The sequence below is a fragment of the Mesoplodon densirostris genome, chromosome 4, assembly GCF_025265405.1.
Source record: "Mesoplodon densirostris isolate mMesDen1 chromosome 4, mMesDen1 primary haplotype, whole genome shotgun sequence".
Classification (NCBI taxonomy): Eukaryota; Metazoa; Chordata; class Mammalia; order Artiodactyla; family Ziphiidae; genus Mesoplodon; species Mesoplodon densirostris.
The window spans coordinates 130,655,318-130,680,998 of record NC_082664.1 but is presented as its reverse complement, the minus strand read 5'-3'; the positions used below and the strand labels follow the sequence as shown (position 1 = coordinate 130,680,998).

General features: G+C 46.2%; 1 protein-coding gene across 5 annotated transcripts in view; it reads left to right on the top strand.

Annotated features, from left to right (window-relative positions):
• TLN2 (talin 2) overlaps positions 1 to 21,844 on the top strand; it is a 457,102-nt gene extending 435,258 nt beyond the window's left edge. For all 5 annotated transcript variants that reach the window (XM_060097246.1, XM_060097247.1, XM_060097243.1 and 2 more), the window contains 7 exons: positions 818 to 923; positions 1,801 to 1,925; positions 14,216 to 14,341; positions 16,669 to 16,731; positions 16,823 to 17,005; positions 20,046 to 20,171; positions 21,714 to 21,844. In XM_060097246.1, the coding sequence (XP_059953229.1) occupies positions 818 to 923; positions 1,801 to 1,925; positions 14,216 to 14,341; positions 16,669 to 16,731; positions 16,823 to 17,005; positions 20,046 to 20,171; positions 21,714 to 21,842 (858 nt within the window). In that variant the 3' untranslated portion in view covers positions 21,843 to 21,844. The remainder of the gene's footprint in view (positions 1 to 817; positions 924 to 1,800; positions 1,926 to 14,215; positions 14,342 to 16,668; positions 16,732 to 16,822; positions 17,006 to 20,045; positions 20,172 to 21,713) is intronic.
• Positions 21,845 to 25,681: the final 3,837 nt, after the last annotated feature.

Here is a 25,681-nt window from a genome sequence, read left to right as displayed (position 1 = left end):
TCAAGATGACCCCTCTGAAGCGTGGGGAAGAGATGCAGGGAAGAATGCTGAAAGAAGAATTTCAAGATTAGGGAGGAACAAGGTGGTGTAAGTCAGATGTAAATCCACGGTGGAAGATGGTCGGGAGCTCTCATGCATTTCATAATTCCATTCTTGAATGAATTGGAGAAGAAATCAGCTGAGGATGTCCTTTAACTTGGATTAGGGGTAGATTTTTAGTATCTTTTTGAACACCAGAAAAAAAGCAAAGAACAAACTTAAAACCCCTTTAAACTAGGTTTAAACGAAGGAAAGTCCATAGGACTTCTCCCAGGAGAGCTTGCAGTCAAAACCCTGGACATGGATTGTCCTTTCAGGAACAGCCCTTCTCAGAGAGATTTTTGTCTCCAAGACCCCACCTGAGTCACACTTTTCTTCTGACCCCATATTTGCTTTGTCACAAACACCAGCTGACCTGCAGCCTTGGGCATTCATGTTCACTCAGAACATTCTTACATTTTGGGTAATTTCCGTGTGCGTATGTTTGTTTTAGGTACAAACAAAAGGACAAGTAAGAACTTCATCTCCCTTGTGATCTTAGGGAAGTATGTCAGGAAGACCTTAGGAAAACTCCTGGTTCCCAACTTTTCATTTCTCATGTGAGGAAACTGAGGGCCAGTGAGTGTTATGTGTTTTCCCCTAAATTTCTAAAGTCACTTGGTGACAGAGTTGCAACTGCAAACCAGGATGTCTAGCTCTGTTTCCACCAGCAAGAGTGGGCTTCCTGTCACAATAGCTACCATCTTCCTTATGCGTTTGATTTGTTCTTCACCCATAGGTTCTTCAGAAACCAACCCCAGAACTCAAGCACCAGCTGGCTGCTTTCTCCAAGCGTGTGGCCGGTGCTGTGACCGAGCTCATCCAGGCAGCGGAGGCCATGAAAGGTAGGCTGGATTCTCTCGTGTCGTCCTGTGGGGCAGTCTAGACAGCAAACTGAGCAGAGAGGATGGGCAGCCTACACAGGCCCTCTCTTGGCAAATGAAGTCAAAAGGAATACAGTGAGGAACTTTGTTTAAGAAGCAAATGGGAGTAGAGTTAGACTTAAAAAGTAATTTTCTCCTGAAACAAGTCTTTTCTCCAGTCTTTGTATTAAGTGCTTCAACTTAAATGTCACGATCCATCTAGAACTGCTCACTTCTCTTTTAAGGGTCTTGCCATACATTTTTATCTGCATTTTCCTTCATCAGAGTATTTATTCTCATTTAAATAATACACTTGATGTTTAGAAACGGTGCTATCTGGGTAGTATATTGTTTGCACACCCCTTCGTGGTTATGAAGAAGCAATCAACTCACCCGGGAGGGGTTTTCTTACCAATTTCCCTTTGTTTACATTTGAGGGGAATGGCTATTCCTCCTGAGTTCCCAGGAGAAAAGAATGACAAATCTCTGTGCTCAGCATAGTCTCAAGTCTCCTGAGGATGCTTACTTGCATTCATGAACTTTAAGTTACAAGTCAGAGTAAAACTCAAGCAGGACTTGGTCAATGAGATCTCGATTTTTGAAACTATCATTGATGACTGATCCTGTGGTAGGGCTGTCTATACAACTGATTGAGAAAATCAGGATCAGACAAGCACTCCCCACCCCGACCCCTGCACCCAGCTGATGTTAGTGACAGCTGGAGAAAAGATCCCTTAGGACAACGCAGCTAGTCAGCTTATGGAGCATCCCTGCATGCAAATCCTGATATTGTTTGTAATTAAGTCACTGCCCTGAGGTCTGCAGCTACCAAGAATGACCTTCTTTGGACTGCTTTTAGGAACAGAGTGGGTGGATCCAGAAGACCCAACCGTCATTGCAGAAACAGAATTACTGGGGGCTGCAGCATCCATTGAGGCTGCTGCTAAGAAGTTAGAGCAGCTGAAGCCAAGAGCAAAACCAAAAGTGAGTGTCCACGTGTGGCTGCTTGTCTGATGTCAGTAGGTCTTCCGGTGGATGGCTGTGAAATGGAGCCAGATGGGCTGCAGGGAGCTCGTCTCCTTCCCTGTGGTTGGACTAGCAAGCTGAAAACCTGTTCTACCTGCCCAGCACCTTTTTACAGGGTATGGAAAAAAACCCAAGGGTGGGTCTTTCAGGTTAACCATCCCAAGAAATACCTTTGGGTATCCAGAGGAAGAATTCCGGCATTTACAATCTTGACTTCGTTCCACTATTACATAAAGCAGGTGTTGGGTGTTTTCTATAGAAAGTCCCCATTGCTGAATGTGAGATTGTCACCCTCTAATTTTCTGGTTTCCATAATGCTTTTCACCAGAAATAGCAATGCTGGGTCTCTCCTTTTCTTAAAATCAACAGAGAGTAGTGTGAACCTCAAAAGTGGACCTGGTAACAGATTTTTTCAGTATATGCTGGAGACTGTGGTTGGCTGGTGTGTTTTCTCCATCTATGTTTTTCATCTAGTTAAATGTTGAGAACTTAGTTACTAAGATCATAAGTATGTGTTAAGAGGAAGTCATTTAAAAGAAAGAGATACTTTAAGTAAGGACAGTAGAGAGGACAATTATTACAAAAAAGAATGGTGCCCTGGTGCTGTCCAGGGGGCAAAGCCCAACCCTGTAAAGAAGCCACAGTCCCCCTGCCCCCATGGCTGTCTTCAGTGGGAAGATGGTAGAACCAGAGGAGGCCTCTTTATCTTTCTATTCAAGCAAGTCCCTACTGGTTCCTGTAACCTCACCTCCCTTCCAAGGATCCAGATACCTTAGGAATTAAAATCTGGCTCTTCTCTTCAAAAACAAAAAAGTTGGATCTCCCAGTTTAGGTGCCTAAAATTCTACCTTTAAAAAAAAAAAAAAAAAAAAAAAAAAAACCTGCGGATGGAGTTTGAGTACTGGAATATACCAAAGCACTCAAAAGCAGTTCCCAGGCTGATGCTGTATGTAAAATAGACATGGACATATAGTGAATCTGTTAGACTTGCAGACATTCTCAAAACCATGGAATTCTTAGAGCCAGTCTCCTAATTGTCACTCTAGATTTGATAAAGGCATTTTTAGAATTTCTCATCAAGATGTAATTTAAGATTTTTGGCCTCTGGTTTTTTAGTTTGCCAGGGTCCTCTTTACTGGCCTTAACCTGAGGGTCTTAGATGGTCTAAGTTTGTCCAAGTTTTTCTCAACAAACTTCGGAGCTAAGTGTAGGTGTAAGGACAACTCCATTTTCTGGACTTGGCTTTATTTCTGCTTTATAAAAATAAGTTAATCATGAGTAGAAAATGTACTTTCAGCTAAGAAGCAGCAGCCATTGACGGAGATTTAGAGGCCTTAAACTTAATTTGTTTTTCCTTTTCCTTATCTGATTCACCACATACTTTCCTCTCTCGGGAAAGCTTCTGTCTGCTAGTTCTGGAGCCATGTCAGTTGATGCTCTTCCTCCTGGAGAAGTAGCTTGGCGCTAATTCACGTTGACCCTTCACCATACGCTAAGAGCTGCAGTCCCAATCCCTTTCCCATTGTCTTTTGCAGGGCCCTTCTGAGCTCTTGTGTATCCCTGAATTCTGGCTTCCCCCTGTCCAGCTATTGATTTATCTCATGATTCTTGATCTGTAAAACAGTCATTAGAGCTCCTATTCCATAGGATTGTTGATATAACAATTAAATGAGATAATCTAGGAACACAGTACCTGACATACCATAGACGTAGTAAGCAGTCAGCATATCACCATCATTGAAAATATGATTCTAGGACTTTTATCTACTACCTCCTAGGAGAATGCCTGAAATAAAAATTATTCCATAGATCCATGAGCTGATGGCCTTAGGAAAAAGAGAAAAAAAAGAAAAAAAAAAGGCTAAAAGCACATGTTGATTGAGTGCCAAGCATGTGCTAGGCAATCTTCTAGGTGCTTTACATAGATTAACTCATCTGGTCCTTACAGCAAGTCCACGAGGCAGCATTGTTGGCGTCCCTGCTCTAGGGATGCAGAATCAGAGGTAAATGACTTGCCAGAGTCAGATGGCCTTGACCGAGCTGGAAGCATTGTGTGGGCTCTGGAGGTGGCAGTTTCAGGCCATACCAGTCCTCTGGGCCTACCCAGTGTCAGAAATTCCGGTGCAGTCCCATGGGGGAGGTTTCTGGTTTACCTGTGCCACTTGAGCCATTAATCCCACCTCTGGAAATCTGTCCTGAGGAGGAAATCCAGAGAGGAAGAAAGTTCTGTGTGCGTGAGACGGTGGTTCCTTTCATCCTTGTTCACAGTAGCAAGAATTTGGGTGTGACCTGAGTGTCTGCTTGAAGGAAAAGTATGTAGCTACTCAAAATAATGGTTGATAGGACTGTGTAGCATGAAGAAGATGCTCCTGGCATAATATTAAGTGAAAACTAAAACAGGATGTGGAATCATGTCCTCAGTATAATCACAGCTCTGTTAAACACTTGTGACTGAAGGAGACAGGTCGGGGACGTACAAGAATGATGGTGGGATTGGAGTGATGGGAGGGTCTATGTTTTAAAATTTTGTAAGACAATGTTTTAAAAATAACAGCACTTAAAAAGTTTGTGATGACTGCCACACTGAGCCAGTGGGCATTCCCTACACTGCCCTAGGATCATCTAGCGTTTCTGTTTATAGTGTGGTGTGGCTTTTTACAGAAAACCAAGGTCACAGTTGACATAACTGTTGATTTGAGTCCCTTCCTTGGAGGTACCTACTCTAGGTCACTCCCATCTTCCTATTAGGGAGGGTACTTGGTCCTTCTAGAGCCTTTAGAATGATCTCTGAAGTCTTACTCTACCCAGTGACCAGAGGCTCCCACCACATGGCTTATGTTATCCATAAAACTGTTTTGAAGAAATCATCAACCTAAACCACAGTTTTTGTGCCTGTCTGGGAGTGCCATCTGCTCTGTAGTAATATCGACGTGAAAAAAAAAAATCTTTCTTGACTTCAAGAAGGAATTTTCCCCCAGTTTAAGAAAAGAAAAAATCACAATCTAACATCAAAAGTCAACCAGTCTTTTGAGATTAACCAGTTCTTCCCATCCCCTTCCAAAACTAAACTCAATCAATTAATCACAAATCCTCAGGATTCTGTAAGTAAGCAATTGCTGTTTCACCTCTACCCCTGTTACTCACATGCAAACCTGCAGGCACCCACTATCGGGTGAATATGCTTTGCTTCCATATCTGGGAAGCATTTGCACTGCTTTGAGGGAGTTTGGGAGATGGGCTATGTTTTTGTTTAAACTGTTTTGCTCACCACATTCTCAGGTTGCCTATTTTAATAATAGAATGGTCTGGGGTTTATTGAAGATGGTTCCTGGTATATTCCCACCTCAGGCCCTTAAAACGTAAGCACCTCTTTTTACCTGGAATTGCCCAGACACAAGTAACAAATTGGCATCGCTGAATTCACCGTTTGCTTGGGAAGATGGTGTAAAGGCAAAATGAGAATGTCGGTGAGCCCTGGTGCATGTGCCTATGATACTAATGATGGCGCCGTTTCCACACCTGCAGACACACTGTGCTCCACAGACAGGTAACAGAGGTGCCCCAATGGCGTCCCCACCAACTCCCCCCCGCCCCCTCGCGGCTGCAGCCTGCCATGCTGTGCCCATTCTCAGCTAAGTCAGACCTGGATGCCTTTCTGCAGGCCTCTGTGTGATATGTTTGATATATTAGGTTGTTATTTAATCCAACTATATATCAAACATATTCCTACAGTGTCTTGCCCTGTCTCCGGGGGTTCCTAATATAGCTTAGAAGGCAACAGGAAAGAATATGTTAGAATCACAAGTAGATTTAGAAGACAGAGTGCTCATTACATTTCATTATGTTATATCCCATTTCTTCTTGTAGCATTTAAAACCTGTATCCGTACTGCTAGATTATTTTGTTTATTATAGAAACAAATCATAATTATTGATGTTTCATAAGAGCTTGAGATATTATGTATAGTTTAGTTTTGTGAGTGATGAGTCCTTAAAGGATGTGCTCGGTGGGGGAAAAAAAAACCCATGTTTGTGATACGGGGTCAGGATTATAACCTCCAAACACATCTGGATTTATATTTCATTTTAGTTCAGTTTTATCCTGATCTTCAATTTAGAAATTAGTAATTTTCCTGGTCAAGCTTTCAGCAAAAAGTCAAGCATAAATCAACTGTGTAATGTTCCTTTACACCCATAGTAAGAAAATGTATAAACCAGATCAGCCAAACCAAATGTATGGATGGTGAGTCACTGGGCTTTATATAAACTTTGGAGGACTAAGTATATCTAATAAAGATAACATAGTGTGGATTATACTCTGTCTGTTGAGTTTCCTGTTATAGGTTAACTTGTCAGTAGAGGTTGATAATATTTAGAATATGCCGACAATCAGAAAGTAATTCCACAGCCTAATTGGGTGCAACAGGAAGTTCAGGATTATGAAACATTTTTTTTCTGGCATGTAACAGACTTCTTTAGTTGGCTTTGACCTCCTCCTCCCGGAAGAGCCTGTGAAGTATGTGTGAGTTCATTCTGATCTCTCTCAACAAAATACTTAGAGCACTGCTTCCTGAAAAGAGAACTATTGTGCTAATGGCTCCGATTTGGGGAGCAAAGAGGAAGTGCTCTAGTAAAGAACACTCCTGAATATGCAAACAATACCCCACGCAGGTAGTGAGCCAGTGGTGTGAACAGGCAGGTCACGAAAGCTTTCCCTGTTTGGGGTCTAGGAGCCATCTCCACGCTGCTTGCAGGGACTGCCTAGTGACAGGTCAGAGCAGCAGGGGAGGGGAAAATACAGTGTTGGAGTCCCAGCTTCCAGAGTTAGGAAGTGGAACCTGTCCCTGGGATCCTTCTCCACTGAGGAGAGAGCAGTGGCTGTGCACCAGCAGGAACTCTTTCAGATGGTTTTCAAGATGCTGCCACAATCAATGCTACCTTCACGCGGCTAGAGAGCATTGTTTTAAGTCCAGTTAAAGTTGTTTGACCAAAATGACAAATTGTCATGGAAAAGCAACAGCAAGGTATCCTGAATAACGAAAAGCACAGTTTAAAAGGAGCTGAACTTTGAAGCCCGTACATTAAAATTGATGTATCTTTTTTTCGTACATCTTGCTGTTGACCAGCCTGCTCTACTGATTATTGGGTGAAAGGGGAAAGACAACCAGATGTTCAGGGAGAAGGAGGATACAGCATTTTTTCTGTGGCCAAAGCGTGACATTGAGCTCATGTGCCACTGGCTGTTTCCAGGCCGGGAGATGCGAGGTGGGGGGAAGAGTGAAGGTGAGTGAGGCGTTCAGCCAGTGCGTGTTCCCACGTGACTCCCCGCCAGGTAAAGTTGTGGGTCTCCCAGAGCCTTCTCAGACACGCACACAATTCATGTCACGTGAGTTTACAGTGTGGCAAATTTACCTGATTAAATCTTTGAAAGAATTCTGTCATCTGCTCTTCATCCATGCTTCCTAGAGAGACATTCAAGTACCTTCATATTTATTTTTTTTAGAGTATGACACATCTTTAAGAATTTTTCTATCAAACAGAAATAGTAATTAATAGGTTCTGATAAAGGAGGAGTGGATAGATATTCATATATATCTGTAGAATAAACCTGGAATGACATAAAGAAAAAAAACAGAAATAGCAGTTAAAAGATTATCCCAGTGGTATTACTGTTCATTAAAAAATAAAGTGGTGGCGAGTGTGGGAAAACTTCCCCCAAGATACTAACCGTGCATGTTCACACCTTGTCCCTCAGACGCTGCAGGAACATGCATTACTCCACGTCTGGGTGCAGAGGCTGGTCCCTCCCCAGGTTGCTGGCATTACCATTTGGCAGTGCTTTCTCTCTGTCACCTGCTTTGTCCGTTGACAGTTTCCCCAGAGTTTCCCCTGGGACCAGGCCAACCTAGGGGGAGCCAAGGCCAGCTGAACAGCTCTGGTCTCTTGGCAGTTCCAGTGGTTCTGAGAAGTTTCCCTTTTATTAGGACTAGTAAACGTGGTGGTCCTAAAGACAGCCCACCCATGGGTCCTCTGGAAGAGAAGCTGACCAGGTTCGCAGACCGTTCAGGTCTTTGGGTACAGGCTAAAGTCTCCCCTCAGGCACCTCTCAACTCAGTATCAGCAGCAAACTGGTAGCAGCCAAACTGGCTACAAACAAAGGAGAAACAGAGCTGCCTGTTCCACTCAGGCTTCCACCTGGCAGGAAAATGCTTCACTTGTGTTGTGGGAGTTCTCAGTGTTGGCCTCCATTTTTTTTCCCTCAAGGACATTTAAATTTATGCAAATGTTCACACTTAAAAAAAATTATACCCAAAGATTTTTTTTTAATTTCTGATGTGATAAGACCTTGTTTTTAATAGTAAGCATCCTACAAGGCTTTCAGTAACACAGGAAAAAGCATGATTCCTAACTGGAAAGACAGTGCCGTGAGTTGTAATCTGGTTTTTGTAGCCAGCTGTGAGAGAAACGACCATTGTGCTTAACAGTTCTCAGCAAGGCGGTCCCTCAAAGGAGGTTTTCAAGGAGGGAGGTGGAAATCAGGGCAGTGACCCTTTGGCCATCTCCTGTGGGTGCCTTTGGCTCCTTCACTGTCAAGTCCATCAGGGAAAGGGGCCACAAGGATGTAATTCACAAGGAAAAAGGCCAGAAAGAGGACCACAGATGGAAGTGTTCTTCCTCTGCTAGACGCATGCCCAGGGACCCGTCTGGGAGGATGGGCCTGGTAGAGGCTGGGGAAGATACTGCAGGAAGGAGGCCAAAAGAGTGGGAGCAAAAGAAAAAGGAGTCCGTGCTAATTTTAGTCTGTGCATTCTTTAAAAAGGTTTCACCTGAAACCGTAACATGTCAGAGCTAAAGGACCAGGAGGGTTGAGTTTGCTCTTGAAATTACAAACAGAAAATGTTTTTTTGATACCTGGAGAAGGGCAGCAAAGTCCCCAAAGTCACGTGGCCAAAAGCACAGAGCAGGGACTGAAACCCAGTTGTCCATCTCCTGGTTGGGTGTCAAGGGAGTAGCTGGAAGCAGTACCGGCACTTGGTACTTTATCTTTGATTTGTGTTTTTTATTTATATTGTAGGTTGTAGTCAGAAATGGCAGCTAGAATCTTCGTTAGAATTATGAGTGGAAAACAGGGTTCAGGCAGAGAAACAGACTAAAAGTCTGAACAACAGTTTTTAAAACCACAAAAAATATATGTAGTAATAGAAAGAAAAATGAAATTAATTGCTAATAGTTATTGAGCATTTACTATGAGTCAGTTATGCTCTGTGTATATTAATAATTTATTTATAACAGCCCTATCGGATATGTAGGAGGGAAGGTAGTTTCAGAAAAGGTATGAATTGACACAAACATTAGGTTCTCAGCATGCTACCAAGTCCAGGCTCATACTGCTCACCACATGACAGGCCAGCAAATTGAGAGATGAGGTGTTGGGGCGGGGAATAGTGACTTTATTCAGAAAGCCAGCAGACCGAGAAGAGGGTGGACTCGTGTCCCAAAGAACCATCTTCTCTGAGTTAGGATTCAGCCTCCTTTAATACTAAAAGGGGAGGGGGTGTGGTTGGCTGCTGCAAACTTCTTGGTTCTGGGATCCTTTGTTCTTGCAGCTGTCCACGTAGGTCTGGTCACAATGTTCCTATAAACCTCCAACCAGACACATGTTATTCTCTATTCTGCAACTTTTTATCTCTATATGAATGGAAAAGTATTATACCCTTAAAGGTCAGAGCCTTGACAATGGGCTAGCCTGTAAATTTCAGGCTATAGGCAACATTCTTGTAGCAAAAGCAATAGAATACAGAGGTTAAAGTAAAAGAAACAGATCCAATAGGGAGTCAGATTTGTCCCTGTTACAAGAATCCCTGAAAGGCCAAAAGACAAAATAAAAATGAGGAAAGGCCTCCCCTTTTCTGTCCCCCTTTCCACCCTCCTTCCGCCTCTCTGTCAGCACAACAGGAGTCTCAGATGCTGTCCTGAGCGTGGGAAGCAGGCAGCCAGGGAGACAGCCCAAAGTGTGGCCTTTCCCAAGAGGGATCTCGCCAGACCTCTAACTTTTTAAAAGAGGAGCTCTGGAGAAGATCACCAAACAAGAAAAATATCAGTCGAAGGGTGCTTAGACTTTTCTCAAAGCTACCGAAAAGACAAGGCTAGAGTCTGCTAGACAGTCCTGGAAGGACAATTGCTGAAAGCTACAAGTGACCTGGCCAACAGTCTTTTCTAGTGGAGGGGACCAGGGAAAGAGCATTGTACAGGGGATGAGAAGATGGATTCAGCTCTCAGAGGCTGCGGCTGACACCTTCATTAAGCAGGGCAGACTGTTAGTTTGCACGTATGTGACATTATTTTGTTAAGAGAGCCTCTTAGTAAAACGCTGCTGTGTTTTGCATCTGTATATGCATGAGTCAGTGTCAGAGACTATGAGTGCCAGTTGAGGGATACAGATAGAGCATACAATTAACAACCCACAGCATTCCACAGGGCAGGAGCCAGTGCTTTGATGTGTGTGTCCAATCATCCCAGGAATCAGGAATGGGAAGTTACTGATGGGGACACTTACTCCATGCATCTCCCCTTCTCTTACTATGTAAATTGTTCTCTGGCTGAACTCCGGTACTCAGAGACTCATCTTAAATGGATACACTCTCTCAACAAACCTTTATCACATGGGCTTTTCTACCTAAGGTTGTGCTCCAGAGACATAAGTTGGATGAAACACAGTCCGTGCCCTGGAGGAGATTGCAGGCTGGTAGGATTCAGCTGACTGGTGTGTCTGTTCTCCTCAGTCCAGACCAGCACTCCACCCATGGTAGCCCATACCACCTGCATCTTCCACCAGATCCTCCGGTGATCTGGGCAAGGAAGGGCTGTCCATTTAGCAGCCCATTGAGTGAAAGCATTTCCTTACATTCAGATGCCATGGTCTCCAGATTCTTCCCCAGGGTCCCCTTGCAGCAGCTCCAACTAACTGTTCTTCTCAATCTCCCAGCTACAGTGGGGTTTGTTCCCACTTCCCCAGGGTCCCCTTGCAGCAGCTCCAACTAACTGTTCTTCTCAATCTCCCAGCTACAGTGGGGTTTGTTCTATTAACAATTCCTGCATTTTAATCGTGATCCTTTTACTCAGGGAAGTCCTTCAAAGACCAAGCCAATTCCATTTCTCTCCTTTTTTGCACCGTGGTTAAGCACACGTCCTCCCTTCTCTCACTGCCCTCACACCCCTCTCCCAGATTCCATTCTGTACGCTGGTGGGAGCTGAAGCCAATGGGAACTTGAACTGGGGTGCCGTGGCTTTTCACCAAGTCTCCTTGGCTTGGGGAGATCCATTTCCTCAGGCTAGAAGTTGTATGGTATGAGGAAACATCAGCATTATGTCTCATTTCAGCAGGAGAGATAGAGTGGGCATTTAGTCTTAATGGTAAACCTGGCCCACAGAAAGGTACCAATCCTGCAGGTAGAAGGCAGATCTCATCATGGAACTCTGCCCAACTGCAACATCTAAATGTTTGCCCTCCATCACAGTCGGCTTTATTAAGCCCTTTTCTTGGGAAACTCTGTCATACTTTTTAATCAGAGGAAATGTCTCTCAGAGATAAGGCTTCCTGCCATGTCCATTTTAAAGTCTAGAGACTTATGGAAAGAAAAAGAAAAATTCATCAAAGGGCATTACAGCACTTGCCATTGCAGGAAGAATCGGTGGGTGTCAGAAATATTTCCAAGTTGAGTATGTATTTCGAACATGTTTAAAAAAACAACCAGCCAGGGTAGCGAAAGATATGGGAGAGCCCTTTTCAATCGGTTCTAATGAGATATTCTTTCAGATCTATCCATGCTTAGAGTTAGCGCTTAGTTTTGGGGAAATTCCATTTTTGTGCATTTTAAAATTGGGGAAATCAGAAACCTGCTGTGAAGTGGACTTATCCTTGGAACCCATAGCATAGCTGAGGCCCCCTGCACCTGCAGCAAGGGTCTGGAAGACATTGGGAGCCACCACGGGCCTCCATTTCCTCATCTGCAAAATGAGAAGGAGCTCCCTTTGGACTCAGAAACTCTGTGATTTCCCCAGTGCCTTAATCTGTTATATGCTTGACTTTCTTTTGCAGAATGAATTTCCAGAAAAGCTCTTAATTCAAGGTCATTGAATATACCTCTCACAGCCCAATGCCATTTCTTGTGGCTTACGTTTAACAGTTCCTTTTATGCCAGAGTGTCTTAAAATGAGTCATTTTATGTTTCAGTGAACAAATTTCATATTCCACCGCTATCACAAGCTTCCCCACCCCATAATGAGGAATCCAAAATTAATCTATTGGAATGGAATCCATATCTGTCCTAAATGCTCCTAGAGCAAGACTTTGTCAGAAATAGGAAAGAAATACTGCTTCTGTCTCAGAACATCACAAATGCTGCTGTCATTCTTTTTTTTTTTTTTTTTTTTTTTTTTCTTTTTGCGGTATGTGGGCCTCTCACTGTTGTGGCCTCTCCTGTTGCGGAGCACAGGCTCCGGATGCGCAGGCCCAGCGGCCATGGCTCACGGGCCCAGCCGCTCCGCGGCATATGGGATCCTCCCAGACCGGGGCACGAACCCGTATCCCCTGCATCGGCAGGCGGACTCTTAACCACTGCGCCACCAGGGAGGCCCGCTGCTGTCATTCTTGAGATCCACTAGATGTGCACGGAAATGTTTTTCTGATAACATGGGTTATAAAAACAAAAGTAGGAATGGCCACATCTTGAACGAGGAGAGATGCCATAAAGAATAGGGAACTGGAAAAGCATTGTATCTGTGTATCCATCCCATCTGATGGTTCATATGGGCCCATGAGTGAGCCGACTTTGAGCCTCCAGCATGAAGTCGCTCCTCACTGATGCCCAAGGTCCTCACTGATGCCCAAAGTGGTGGCCTCATCTAGGAAAAACATATCATGATGGAGGCAGAGAAGTTTAGGTTTAGATCTGGTCTAGATTCTTCACGCTGCCACATGATCTTGGCCTAATACTCCACCTCCCTGAGCCTGAATGTTCCCATTATAAATATAAGGATAAAGATAACTACTGTATACGATTTTTACTCTCTTTTTTGGTGAGGATTAAACAAGTTAATGCACGTGGAAGTGCCTGACAAAATACCTGCACATCGTAGACGCTCTTAAAAACGTATCGCTGTTGTACAACATTGGGAATGTACTTAATGCCACTGAATCGTATACTTAAAATTGGTTCAAAGGGTAAATTTTGTGTTATATATACTTTACCAACACACACAAAGAAAAGTATTGCTATACCTGACCATCATCTCTTAATGCCTGAAAGGTACCAGCCACATCTTCAGCATTCTGTGACCAAAGGGGCACTTAACCATACTGGCTTAGATTCACAGAGCAATATTGCTGGCAGGGACCTTGTTGGTCATCTAGTCTGACTACCCCATATTGTGATGCTCCATCCCACCCAGCCTGGGACCAGGGTCTTTACACTTGCCCAACTTCCCGAAAGTTGATTCTTTTGTTGATGTTGATTCTTTTCAACATCCCAGGCGTTTGGCAGCAGGGGGCCTGATGATGGTGTATGTAGAGCCCTAACGGCCTGATAGCGCCTGTGCGGTGGGGGGCAGCCAGTGTTCTTCCCCAGGTGGAGCCGTGCCTCGGGTTTCCAAGGGGTAAGCTCCACCTTAATGTCACGTTGCCCCAATTTCTTTTCCACCACTGGTGATCTCTGGTTGGCATGTGACTCTCTGCTCAGCCACAGAAATGCAAATGCTGTTTTACTTTTGTTTTCACCCAAGAGCAATAAGGTTTTTCACAGCTAATAGCCATCTTTTGTTTTTTCAACCCATTTTCCTGAGCCTTGAGTTGTGGGATAGTGTGCCACCACCCACTCTTTGGATTTCAATTATTGATTATTTTGATTTGGGTTATTGATGCTAATGGAACCCTTCGAATGCATTTTATTCCCAGGGAGTTGATGTGTTTTTAAAGATTCTGGTCTGGAAAAATAGTCTGTCTTTGAATTTCCTGATTTGAACTTTGTAAGGAATCTCAATGCTGGCAGTTTTTATCTTTTAGAGAAGGGTGGGGGGAGGCAGCAGATGGAGAGGCATCCAGCCAGCTTCAGCCTTTCTGCCCTGGGTGTGGTTTGTCGATAAAAATCCACGCACGGAGGAAGAGCCAGGTGACCAAGAAGTAAGTCATTTAGCAGAAAGCGCCCTTTGGGGATATGAATTGCATGTGATGCTGTTTCCTTTTGGTTATAGCAAGCGGATGAGACCCTGGATTTTGAAGAACAGATCTTGGAAGCTGCTAAATCCATTGCTGCTGCCACAAGTGCCCTGGTCAAATCGGCCTCGGCAGCCCAGAGGGAGCTGGTGGCCCAAGGAAAGGTGTGTAAACCCCACTGGCCAAGTGGTGGAAAGTTCGCACAGCAAGAGCCTCTGAAGACTAAGAAAAAGGCGATGCCGCTTGTGTCCTGACCAAGGAAGCCGTGCCGCCCCTTCCCTCCCTGACTCGCCCGGCTTTGCCCATCTCATTGGATACTCTGTTTGCTTTAGCCTGACAGACAGAAGGAAGGGTTTAGCTTCCAGGCCTGTCATCTGCTTCTTGTTAAGGAGAGCTTCCACTCCAGGCAGCCATCAGGGCCTGAACAAGACATTTATTTTCCCCGCTGTACATTAGGCTATTTAAAACCGTAAACTCGTATTTTCCTGGTGGATGGCTATATAAGCACCGTAGTCAGGGGCTTTATAATACCATGTCCAACTCCAGTGACCCCCTTCCTTTTCTTAGGACTGTTGAGCTGAATGCCGTCCAACTCTGCAGTTAGCATTTTCCTTAGCCCTTTGGTCAAAAGGCCAGTCTGCTTTTAAAGCTGAGATTTTTTCACCCTGCTTCATCTCCAGTCACCGATTCCATCTGCATTAGCGTGAAAGCCTAGCTCTTTTTCAGTGATCCAAAGGATTACTAGTACATTAGACTAATCCTGGATGTGAAAAGGCCTTCCAATTTAAAATATTCCGTGTGTCCTATTATTCCCATACAACATGGAACCACCACATCCAAATTACATCTTGCAGAGAAGCCTCTCAGTCATAGAGGCACCACGGAAATCCTGCCAGCTTTGGGAAATTTGGTCACTGTAACTGTCAGTCACTTATATTTGATGTTAAAAGGCCTTTGCTCTCAGTGTACAGATGATGGATGTGATTGTATCTTTTTGGTTGTTTTTGTTTTTATCATTTTTTTTAATATATTTTATTTATTTCGTTGCGCTGGGTCTTAGTTGCGTTGGCAGGCTCCTTAGTTGCGGTACATGGGCTCCTTAGTTGTGGCATGTGAACTTCTAGTTGCGGCATGCATATGGGATCTAGTTCCCTGACCAGGGATCAAACTGGGCCTCCTGCATTGTGATCGCAGAGGCTTAACCACTGCGCCACCAAGGAAGTCCCATTGACCTAAGAACTTGTAATACAGACAGTTATGCGCAGCCAGTGGCCTTCCGTCTTCCTCCATGAAGTCTCTTGTGCCTTAATCCAACCTACGTCCACTGGTTCCTCTTTCTAAACAATTGTGTATCCAATATTGATCTATGTATATCTCCCCAACCAGCATGAATCTGTCCCTTTATGCTTCTCACTTATCCCCTGTAGATCTAGCAGAGTGCCAACCTCAATCACCTAGGACTTGTTGACTAGTCGATATATAAAGACCAAAAATGGATCATTGAGAAAACATCCTACCTAAAACTTTCGGTTTATTTGCACATTGATTAAAGAGCCATCTACGTGCTGGACACATTGCTAGATACTAGCGAATCGAACTTGAATATGGCCAAGCCCCTGTCCTCCAAGGAACTTATGCGTTCAAGCATTTAAAAAGTTGGTAACAGAGGTTCAGCTGGACCTGGGGAGCTATAGATGATATGCAGGACGTTGGGGCCTTACCTGACCTTCAGCACGCCCTGATGTGCTGACAGATCCCCAGTTTCGTATGCAAATTTAGATACTCATCTCGTACCTCTCCAGGCACCTCCCACATGTGTATAGGTGTTTCCTCCTGTAGCTGCCTCTACATCTGGTCAGAAAATGTTTCACTGTTGCAACAATTCCTAAATAGAAATGGGGAACATCTTACTTCCAGCTTCTTACTTCTCTCCCCACCCCTGAAAAAAATAATCTGTATTTTCACCTTAAGGTGAGGATCTGTGCTCAATTGTACGGAGAGAGACCCACCCCCTTTTTTTAACATCATCTGCCAGAAAGTCACAGCGTGGCTTCCAGGGTCAGGAATCAGGAGAGATTTAAGCTCCCCTCACCTCTTGAATGAAGAGGCCTCAGGGGCTCCCACGTTGGAGATGGAGAAAGGTCAGCAGAGGAAATAGGCGTGTCAAGATAGCCCCATCCATCACTCCTGAGCCGTTTTCCCAGAAACGCGGTACCTGGCGGCAAAATGGAGGTCGTTGAGAGCGTTTCCGGTCGCCTCCTTGTGGCCCAGGTGGAAACCGGTCAGGACATGCAGTCTTGGAGCTGCTGGGGTCCTGCATGCGAAAGGGTGCTCCATTCTCCTGCCGGTGCTGTTGGCAAGAGTCCCAGGGAGGTTCTGCATGTCTGATGAGATGCTTTTCTCTCCAAATCCAGGGCAAGGTAGGGTTTGGGGGCTGCAGGTCACCCTGTGCCTTCCCGCTCTCATTGCTGCTTTTCATACTCCACTCTAGGTGGGCTCCATCCCCGCCAACGCCGCAGATGACGGACAGTGGTCACAGGGCCTGATTTCTGCCGTGAGTTACCCCCTCCTCCTTCCCCGTTGGCTTTTTGGATCCCCTGCGGGAGGTTTGGGCCTCAAGTCACTTCTCTGTTGACTGTCCCCAGGCCCGGATGGTGGCAGCTGCGACCAGCAGTCTCTGCGAGGCGGCTAATGCCTCTGTGCAGGGGCACGCCAGTGAGGAGAAGCTCATCTCATCTGCCAAGCAGGTCGCCGCATCCACGGCTCAGCTGCTTGTGGCCTGCAAGGTGAAGGCTGATCAGGATTCGGAGGCCATGAGGCGGCTACAGGTAATGGTCACTGATGCTGGTGGGAAAATACTCCTGTTGGAGAGGGTAAGTGTCGCCAGAGGCGGCAGTCTCGCTTCCTTGGCATGACCCACCAGGCCTTCCATCAGCCAGCTCTGTCCCACGTTTCTCATTTCCTGCCATGTGCAGCCATGCATCCTACCCCTGCAACGCCACCAAACTGACGTTCTCCACGTGTGCCTCCTGGTCTCATGCCTTGGGGTCCTCCCCACACCAGCCCAACCTTGGTGAACTCCTACTCATCCATCATGACTCATCTCCAAAGCCACCTCTTCTGGGAAGCCCTCCTTGAATCCCAGACCTTGGGCAGTCAGTCCCTCTTCTGCCCTGCCATAGCCTTTGGGCAGACCAGTCTTGCAGTTCCTGTCACCCAGTACCACCACATTTATCTTTAGTCCACCTTTGACAAGGCTGTGAGCTTCTTAGGTGCAGGTGCCAGATCTTTATCTTTGTGTCTCTCACTCCTAAGGTGGTACCTGTTTCAGTGGAGGCTCTCATTCAGTGTTTGCTTAAGAAGAGAGTAAAAGGACTGAGGAATTTATATGAGATGCTGCTAAGGTTTCCCAGAGCCCAGAGAACACACTTATGAAGGTGTCACTTGAGTTCTGCCCAGTGGATCTAAGTTTTCCTGATTGTGTATTTTAAGCACAGTGAAAGAAATGTTGGAATGAAAAAGATCACATAGCTTCACCATCTTCACATGTCCAGTGCTATTTTTTTCTCTTCCTGTTTTTATCTTACACAAAATACTTTTGTCTAGTTGTCATCCTAACAGAGACATTCTGCATTTTTTTCACTTCACATTTTATCATGCTTTTTTTGTTTTCCTTGAAGAAAGGCTTCATAATGGCCCTGTGCAAAGCTAACTGGTTCATTCTTCATGAGTCTCTTTTATTTATTTTTTTTGAGGTACGTGGGCCTCTCACTGCTGTGGCCTCTCCCGTTGCGGAGCACAGGCTCCGGACGCACAGGCTCAGTGGCCATGGCTCACGGGCCCAGCCGCTCCGCGGCATGTGGGATCCTCCCGGACCGGGGCACGAACCCGTGTCCCCTGCATCGGCAGGCAGACTCCCAACCACTGTGCCACCAGGGGAGCCTGAGTCTCATTTTTGATGATTGCATCATATATCAACTGATTATGCCAGAATTTCTCTATACGTTGGACATATTTGTTTCCAATTTTCTAGATGTTTGTTACTATAATAAATGTTGTAAGGCAGATTGTTTATGTTGCTAAAAATGTTTATGTAAGATCATAAATGGCAGTAATATTTGAACAATTCCACTGAAACTCGGGACTCTGGTCGTATTTCCTAAGTTGTAAAGTGCATGGCCATTGTTTGGTCTTCCTGTGTCTGTCTCTCTCTGACCCACCTCCCTCACCTTCATTTTCCTCCTGGCATAAACCCAGGGGAAAACGGGGAGCTGCATGTTTGTGAATGTGCGATTCATGGGTTTGGGGGACACTCCTTTGGAAAACATCCTGAGTTAAGAGAGACCTGGGTTCAGGACCTGCCTCTACTATGTACAAAGTGCATAATCTTATACAAATCATTCAAAACCTTTCAGGCCTTAGTTGCCACGTCTGTAAAATGGGGATAGAGATGCCTGCACTGGCTCTTATGAGGGTCAGAAATGTGAAAGTGCTTTTGTAAGTCCTAAGGATTTACACAGATACAACCCAGCATCACTCTTATTATCATCATTACTGATTTATCTGGATGCTGCAATGTTGTGTGAATCCCTTACAATGACCCAGAGGTTCTCTGGGGCTACACAGACCTATGTTCAAATCGCAGCTCTATAACTTACCAGCTGCAGGATCTTAGATTAGTTATTCAACCTCACTTTCTACATAGAAAAGTGGGCTAATGATTTCTGACCTCATAAAACTGTTTTGAGAATAAGCATGTGATTCTCAAACGCTAACGGGCCTACCCTTCCCTTCTTGCGTGAGCCCTCATGGTCCCCCTTGGCCACTTTAGATCACCAACCAGATGAGCCAGTTAACTTTGAATGAGAAAACTCTCAACTTTCTGATGGCTCACCCCCAAGAACAAGTCCTTGACTCTCAGGGGACTGGGCAAGGACTATGGGAGATTTAACGAAGCCGTGACCACCGTGAAAAGGAAATTCCAGACCTCAGGTGACAGAGGTCAAGTCCCCTGGGCCATGCTTTTTGAGCATTAAGAGTAAACCAGTGGGTGCTGTAGCCCTTGCTAAAGATCTAGGCTGCACATGGACAAGCTCTTCTGCAGTGTGTCTGGCACTCGCCCCATCCTTGACTGTGTGGCATAAAGCCAGCTGTGACTCTAAAAGCACATCTGTAAAGGCCCTAGTTACTGTGGGGCTCCCATTCCTTCTGTGCAGGGGTAGGTTGTGCTTTCATAGCCCTTAATTCCCTCTGAAAACATTCAGTGAGCCCCAGCCCTGGGTAGCCACTGTGCCCGGTGCTAGAGATGCAGAGATTGAAGTCACAGCCCCTGCCTTCAAGTTGCTCACTGTCCAGGAGTAAGAGAGGCAACCACAAGTGTGGTAAGGACTGCAAAGAAGCCAGCAGGGAGCTTTCCAGGAGCACTTGGGAGGGTGTGGGTAAGGCTAAGACAGACAGAAAAAGTGATCTCTGAGCCAAGTCCTCAAGTATGCCTCAGTAGGATGGGGCAAGGGGAGGTGGTTTTCTAACCAAGGGGGCAGCCCCTGAGCAAGTTTCTCTTAACACACAGATCATAGTGCTGTAATCATGTATTCACATAATTGTCATTCCCCTGAGAAGTGCGTGTTCCCTGGGAGCCAGGAAATGTGTCTCATTAACCTGTGAATGAGCTAAGGTTAGGTAGGTGCCAGTGTTGGTAGAATCAATGGATGGATGGACAAATGGATACTACCTAGAGAGAAAGTCTGTATTATATACAATTGGATGATAAATCCATTCATAGTCTCATGGACTGTGCCTCCATGTCTGTCTTGCTGAATCCGTATTGCTGTTTCCAATGATCTAATGTGCGTTTTGTCCCCTCTCCAGGCAGCAGGAAATGCTGTGAAAAGAGCCTCAGACAATCTTGTGCGTGCAGCCCAGAAGGCAGCCTTTGGCAAAGCTGATGATGATGATGTTGTAGTGAAAACAAAGTTTGTAGGGGGCATTGCTCAGGTTTGTGATTAAATCCAGAGAGCGTTTACTCCCAAGATGAGCACTGTGTTATAACAGAGGCACAAAATAACAGTGGCTTAAACAAGATGGAAGTTTATTTCTCCCTGGTGAGACAGGCTTGGGTGGTGTAAGCAGTCTAGGTATGGTGTGGCGGCTCCTTTGTGACTGAGACCCAGACTCCATCTGCCTACTGCTCCACCATCCCTGAGATGTTGCCTTGGCAACATCTTGGTCTAAGATGGCTTGATAACCACCTCAGTTTTCCAGCCAGCATGAAGACGGAAAGTTAGGGCGGGCATGACTCTGAAGTTGTCTGCATCACTTGCTCTCACACACCATTGGTCAGAGCTTCATCATATGGCCAGCCTAGCTGCAAAGGAGGCAGGGAAATGAGTATCCTTTTCTGAGTAGCAGTGTGCCTACCTAAAAATCAGGGATTCTGTTATAGAAAAGGGGGAGAAGAGAATTGGAAGACAGCAATATTATCATTTAAATATAATGATGCATTTGGAGCTGCTACTCACTCCAGATTTTTGGCCCTAGAGAAAGAATGAATGATGACCCTCTCCCAGAAGTTTTACAAGTGTGGATGAGAATCTGACTTACGCAGGCCTGCATTCTTGTTCATGAGACTGGGGTGGCAAGGTCAGGAAACCATGCTTGCAGTTTGGGATGTGTTCATGTAAATCCTTTATATGAGATTGGTTTTCCACCAGGAGCACTGAAGCCCCGTGGCTCAACTTAACTCATTCCCATGCCTTCCTTAGCTCTTCCTGAACCACTCCCTGTGTTTGGAAATACACAGGATGCCTTTTTACCAGAATCTGCTTCTTGATACACTAATTCCATGAGAAGTTCCATGAAGAAGGGTCTCTGATCAAACAGTTCTGGGAATCACTGACTTCTGTACTCCCTCCTCAGATATCACAATGCTCGTTAGTCTAGCAAGGCTCTGAAAGACGTTTGCTTTTCAGAAAGCTATTTGACTTTCTTGAGCACAGACTTACCCTTTCCCCTTTATACCTATTAACTAATATTCCTCAGATCACACCTTAGAAGCATGAAATAAATATATGAAAGCCATCTAGTAGTTAAGGACTCCAGCTTTAGCTTCGAGAATACCTGGGCCGGGTCCTGCTCCACCAGATGGGCCCCTTCAGGAAAGTGGACCCACATCTCTGAGATTCAGCTTTCTCATTGGAAAAATGGGACATTCAATAGGCCATACTTCACAGTGTTGCCATGAAGATGATGGGACACTCCGTGTAAAGTGCTTACACCAGAGCCTGGTGCATCATAGGGACACAGTATATATTTGCTGTGAAATCAGTGGCCAGAAGTCACCTTATTGTCTTGGATCGCTGGTCTCAAAACCCGAACCGTGGCACGGAGGCTGGTCTCCAGAGCTAAGGATACTTAGTCCCGGGACACAGCTGTGTCCCACTGTAGCAGAGGCTGTGGGAGCTCGTGAGGCAAGCAGTGGAGGGGAGGGCAGTTTCCTAAAAAGTTTCAGATGCATCCAGCTTGTTGCTTTGCTCCTAGATCATCGCTGCCCAAGAGGAAATGCTGAAGAAAGAGCGAGAACTGGAAGAAGCAAGGAAAAAGCTAGCCCAGATCCGCCAACAGCAGTATAAATTCCTACCCACCGAGCTGAGGGAGGACGAAGGCTAAGCCCAGAGCCAAGAGGGCGGCACCCAAGGGGCCGGCCGCACGAGAACTGGATGGACAGCGGTCCTGAGGGGCCGGGCACCGCCCTGGAACTGCCCCCCTCCCCCTGGGGTGAGCCGGGAGCCCTGAGCTCTCCTGCTCTCCTCTGTCCTGTCGGGCACCAGCTGCATGATGGTGATGTCACGCGGTACAGTGCGTTCCACCCACAGCTCCTCTGCCGTCTCCCCCAACCCCGCCTCACTGTATCTCAGGAGAGAGGGGCGCGGGTTCACGGACTGGTACCAAAAAGGAGGAGTCAGTATTACATCGTCCTCAGACACTCGCGCTTCTGTTGGTCCTTCTCTGGGCCTGCTGTGAAATCTGAATAGGAAAAAAAAAAAAAAAAAAAAACGAAAAACCAAACAGCTCGGGGGAAATCCTTGATGCCATAGCTACTCAAAGATACTCTCCTCCCTCTCAGGAGAAGATGGACATTGGAGTTGGACACGGTTAATAAAGGCCAGAAACATAAACCAGTGTGGACTCCAGGAGGGCAACTCAGGTCCTCCTGCTGTGTCTCAAGCACTGGCTCACCCAGAGGGTGAAGAATTCCTGCTCCTGTTTGCACGCTTTCTTGCCTCAGTGTGTAAGCTCCTTGTACAATCTAGACCCAACTTGTATTCTGTGGCCCGGAAAATCGAATGATCATTTTTTTTTCCTCCATAATCCAAAGGGGCAGAGGTATGGGGGACTGGCAGGGCTCAGTGAGCAGGGGCTGTAATAAAATGTGTGGGCTCCTTACTCTGTAGAGGCTGTTTGAGTTCATACAAATTCATCCACACAAACCCAGGTCCCCCAGGTGACAGTCAGTACAACAGCCCGCCTTAGGCATTCAAAGTGGGGATTCAGCTCCAATAAAGCAATTCCTTGGTGACCTCATCTTTAGCTTCCACATCAGCTTCTCTGCTCTCAAAATGATCGGAATTCAAGATCCTATTAAAAAATCTGTCATCCATCCTCCAACCTGTGATGGATGTTTTCTCTATGTCCTAATTGTCCCAAAATCTAGATGCATTTTAACATCATTACAAACCTTTAACAAGATAGTTCTGCTAATTAGCCCATCTTAAAGGTGAAGACATATCATATTTTCAGAGTCTGTCTTCTGTACGCTACGGTTCGAGAATTACAGTTTGAGAGTTTCCCCCTCCTCTCCTTTCTCTTTTCAGAGTCTTCTCCTTAGAAGGGCATTTTAAGATGTTGAACTTAACTTTAATCTGAGCCTTTTCCCAAGACAGTACATGAAGGATGAATGGTGTGTCGGATAGATCCTAACGCCGGGTAGCACTTGTCTTTGAAAAACAATTCATCTGGGGAAGACAATGGTGACAGAGGTACATGGTTTTTACGGCTGCTAACTGTTGAAGAACTCCACTTCTCCGCAGTAATGTGGTATCACATCTCGTATTTCATTCACAGTATAGTTTGAATATTCTACCCAGGGGAAAAGTTGATGCTTTGGTCCACAAAAAAGTATCACCTGTAGACCTTGCCCCATGGTCCTGCTTTAACAGACTCTGGCCCATGCCATGGTTTTAAAATGTAATTAAACTTTGGACAGCTTCTCATATTTATAAGAGACTTGTAAGTGTTCCACATAGTAGAATTTTTTCCCAGACAAGTTGGAAGTTACAGGAAATACAGTGTAAATGAGAAGCAAGTGGAGAGAGTATGTAGAGAGTTGGGGATGAAGGCATCGACTCAAGAGGAGAGAGCTGGCGGGGCCCTAGCACCTCATGGGAGAAGCTAACAAACTCTTGGCTTGCCCTCTTCCACAGTAGCTAGTACAACTTTTCACTGCTGTCCTGGGCTGCACCCCCTTGGATCTTAGCTCGTGGACTGGGGGCTCTCTCCAAGGGACACTTTGCTGACGGGCACAGGGTGCTTTCTGAATCTAAGAATCTGACCCAGAGGCTCAGAGTCTAGCTGTGTAATGGCCTCACGTAGCAGGCCTCTGGGGCGCTCCTCCATGGCCCACCCTCGCCCCCTTTTCTTCCAGGCTGTGTGATTGCTTCTCCCCTTCCAGCTGTCTCCTGTCATAGCCTGGCGTCCCAGGAGCCAGGCAGGGCCAAGCAGTGAGTTCTCTGTCCCTGCCTCAGAGTCGTTTAAAACTTCCACTGCGGGGCTTCCCTGGTGGCGCAGTGGTTGAGAGTCCACCTGCCGATGCAGGGGACGTGGGTTCGTGCCCCGGTCCGGGAAGATCCCACATGCCGCGGAGCGGCTGGGCCCGTGAGCCATGGCCGCTGAGCCTGCGCGTCCGGAGCCTGTGCTCCACAGCGGGAGAGGCCACAACAGTGAGAGGCCCGCGTACTGAAAAAAAAAAAAAAAAAAAAAAACTTCCACTGCGTTTGATACCAGAATAAACCTCCAGAGACAAGCCAAATGAAAAGGCCTTTAAAGAACAGGTATGGAACAAAGTTGGTATTTGTAGGACCTGTATAAATATTCTCCCATCTGGCGTGTTCTGCTGCTGTGAGCTTTGGTGAAGCTGGTTCCCATTTACCACCTGGTGTGGTGTGCTTTTTCATCTGTCCCTTCTCCATCCGCCCTCCGTCACATACGTGAGTGGCCTCATGGCTGGCTTGGTCTCTCGTCATTTCATGAAATGGGGGAAAGGCTGTGCTTTAGGCATAATTTAATAAGCACTCCTGTGGGCTTCCCTGGTGACGCAGTGGTTGAGAGTCCGCCTGCCGATGCAGGGGACACGGGTTCGTGCCCTGGTCCGGGAAGATCCCACATGCCGCGGAGCGGCTGGGCCCGTGAGCTATGGCCACTGAGCCTGCGTGTCCGGAGCCTGTGCTCCGCAACGGGAGAGGCCGCAACAGTGAGAGGCCCGCGTACCACAAAAATAAATAAATAAATAAATAAAATAAGCAGTCCTGTAGGTGTCCCCAGATGGCAGTGAAGGGGTGCTTCCGGTTTTTCTTCCAAGGGAAATAATAGGTATGAATCGGTTTGGTGTGTGAATGTTCATTTCAGAGCATCTAACAAGAGAGTGGGTTCAGGGTAAAAATGGTCCCAGGCCTGGAGCATAGAAATGTCTCTCTGTGTGAAGGGGGAGCAGGTGTGTGGGTGTGTGTCTCATGAGAGGAGATGACAGGAATCCTTGAGCTGATCTTTGTGCCCAGAAATTGTTGTCTCTAAAGATCAAAAAAGGAACCTGAACTGGGCTTCAGAACTGCCTAGTGATCTGGGAGTTTGGGCTTTGCTTGGTTCTGCCTTTCAAAAAAAGTCTTTGGGTAAGGATGCTAAAGCCATATTCAGCAGAACAAGCAGCTCTTGTTTAAATTGCTGGCATCCAGTCAGGTGTGGGCCTGGTGTTCAGTGCCAGCAGGTACCTCAGGTCCTGGACTGCCCTCCAGGCAGGCATTATGGGCCCCCCAGGCCACCTAGAGGGTAGCCGCGTGGTTAACGGGTGAGCCCTGTGTGCTTTATCATGGAAAACTCCTTAGGGCTTCTCATAAGCTCTCCCTGCTTGCATTCTGGGTGTGTTGTCAGTGAGTTTAACTTATCAAAATATTATAACCAAAATTCACCCAAGAGAGTAAACCCTACCACCCACATGATCCTGAGGCCACAGCCTCATGCGGTAGCCAGGCAGCAGGGTGATGTGGTGAGCAAGCCTGCTCCCTCTGTGGCTATGAACCCCCAGATCTTCCCCAGCACTGAGGTTCTGGGCTCTGGCCTGGGGATTCTGGCCTTCAGCCCCCAGCACAGGCCCTCCCAGCCCTCTCAGACCCTGGAGGAAGCTTCCCTCTGCTGACTGAGATGATGGCCACCTCTGAGAGCCTTGTGGGGGCCCA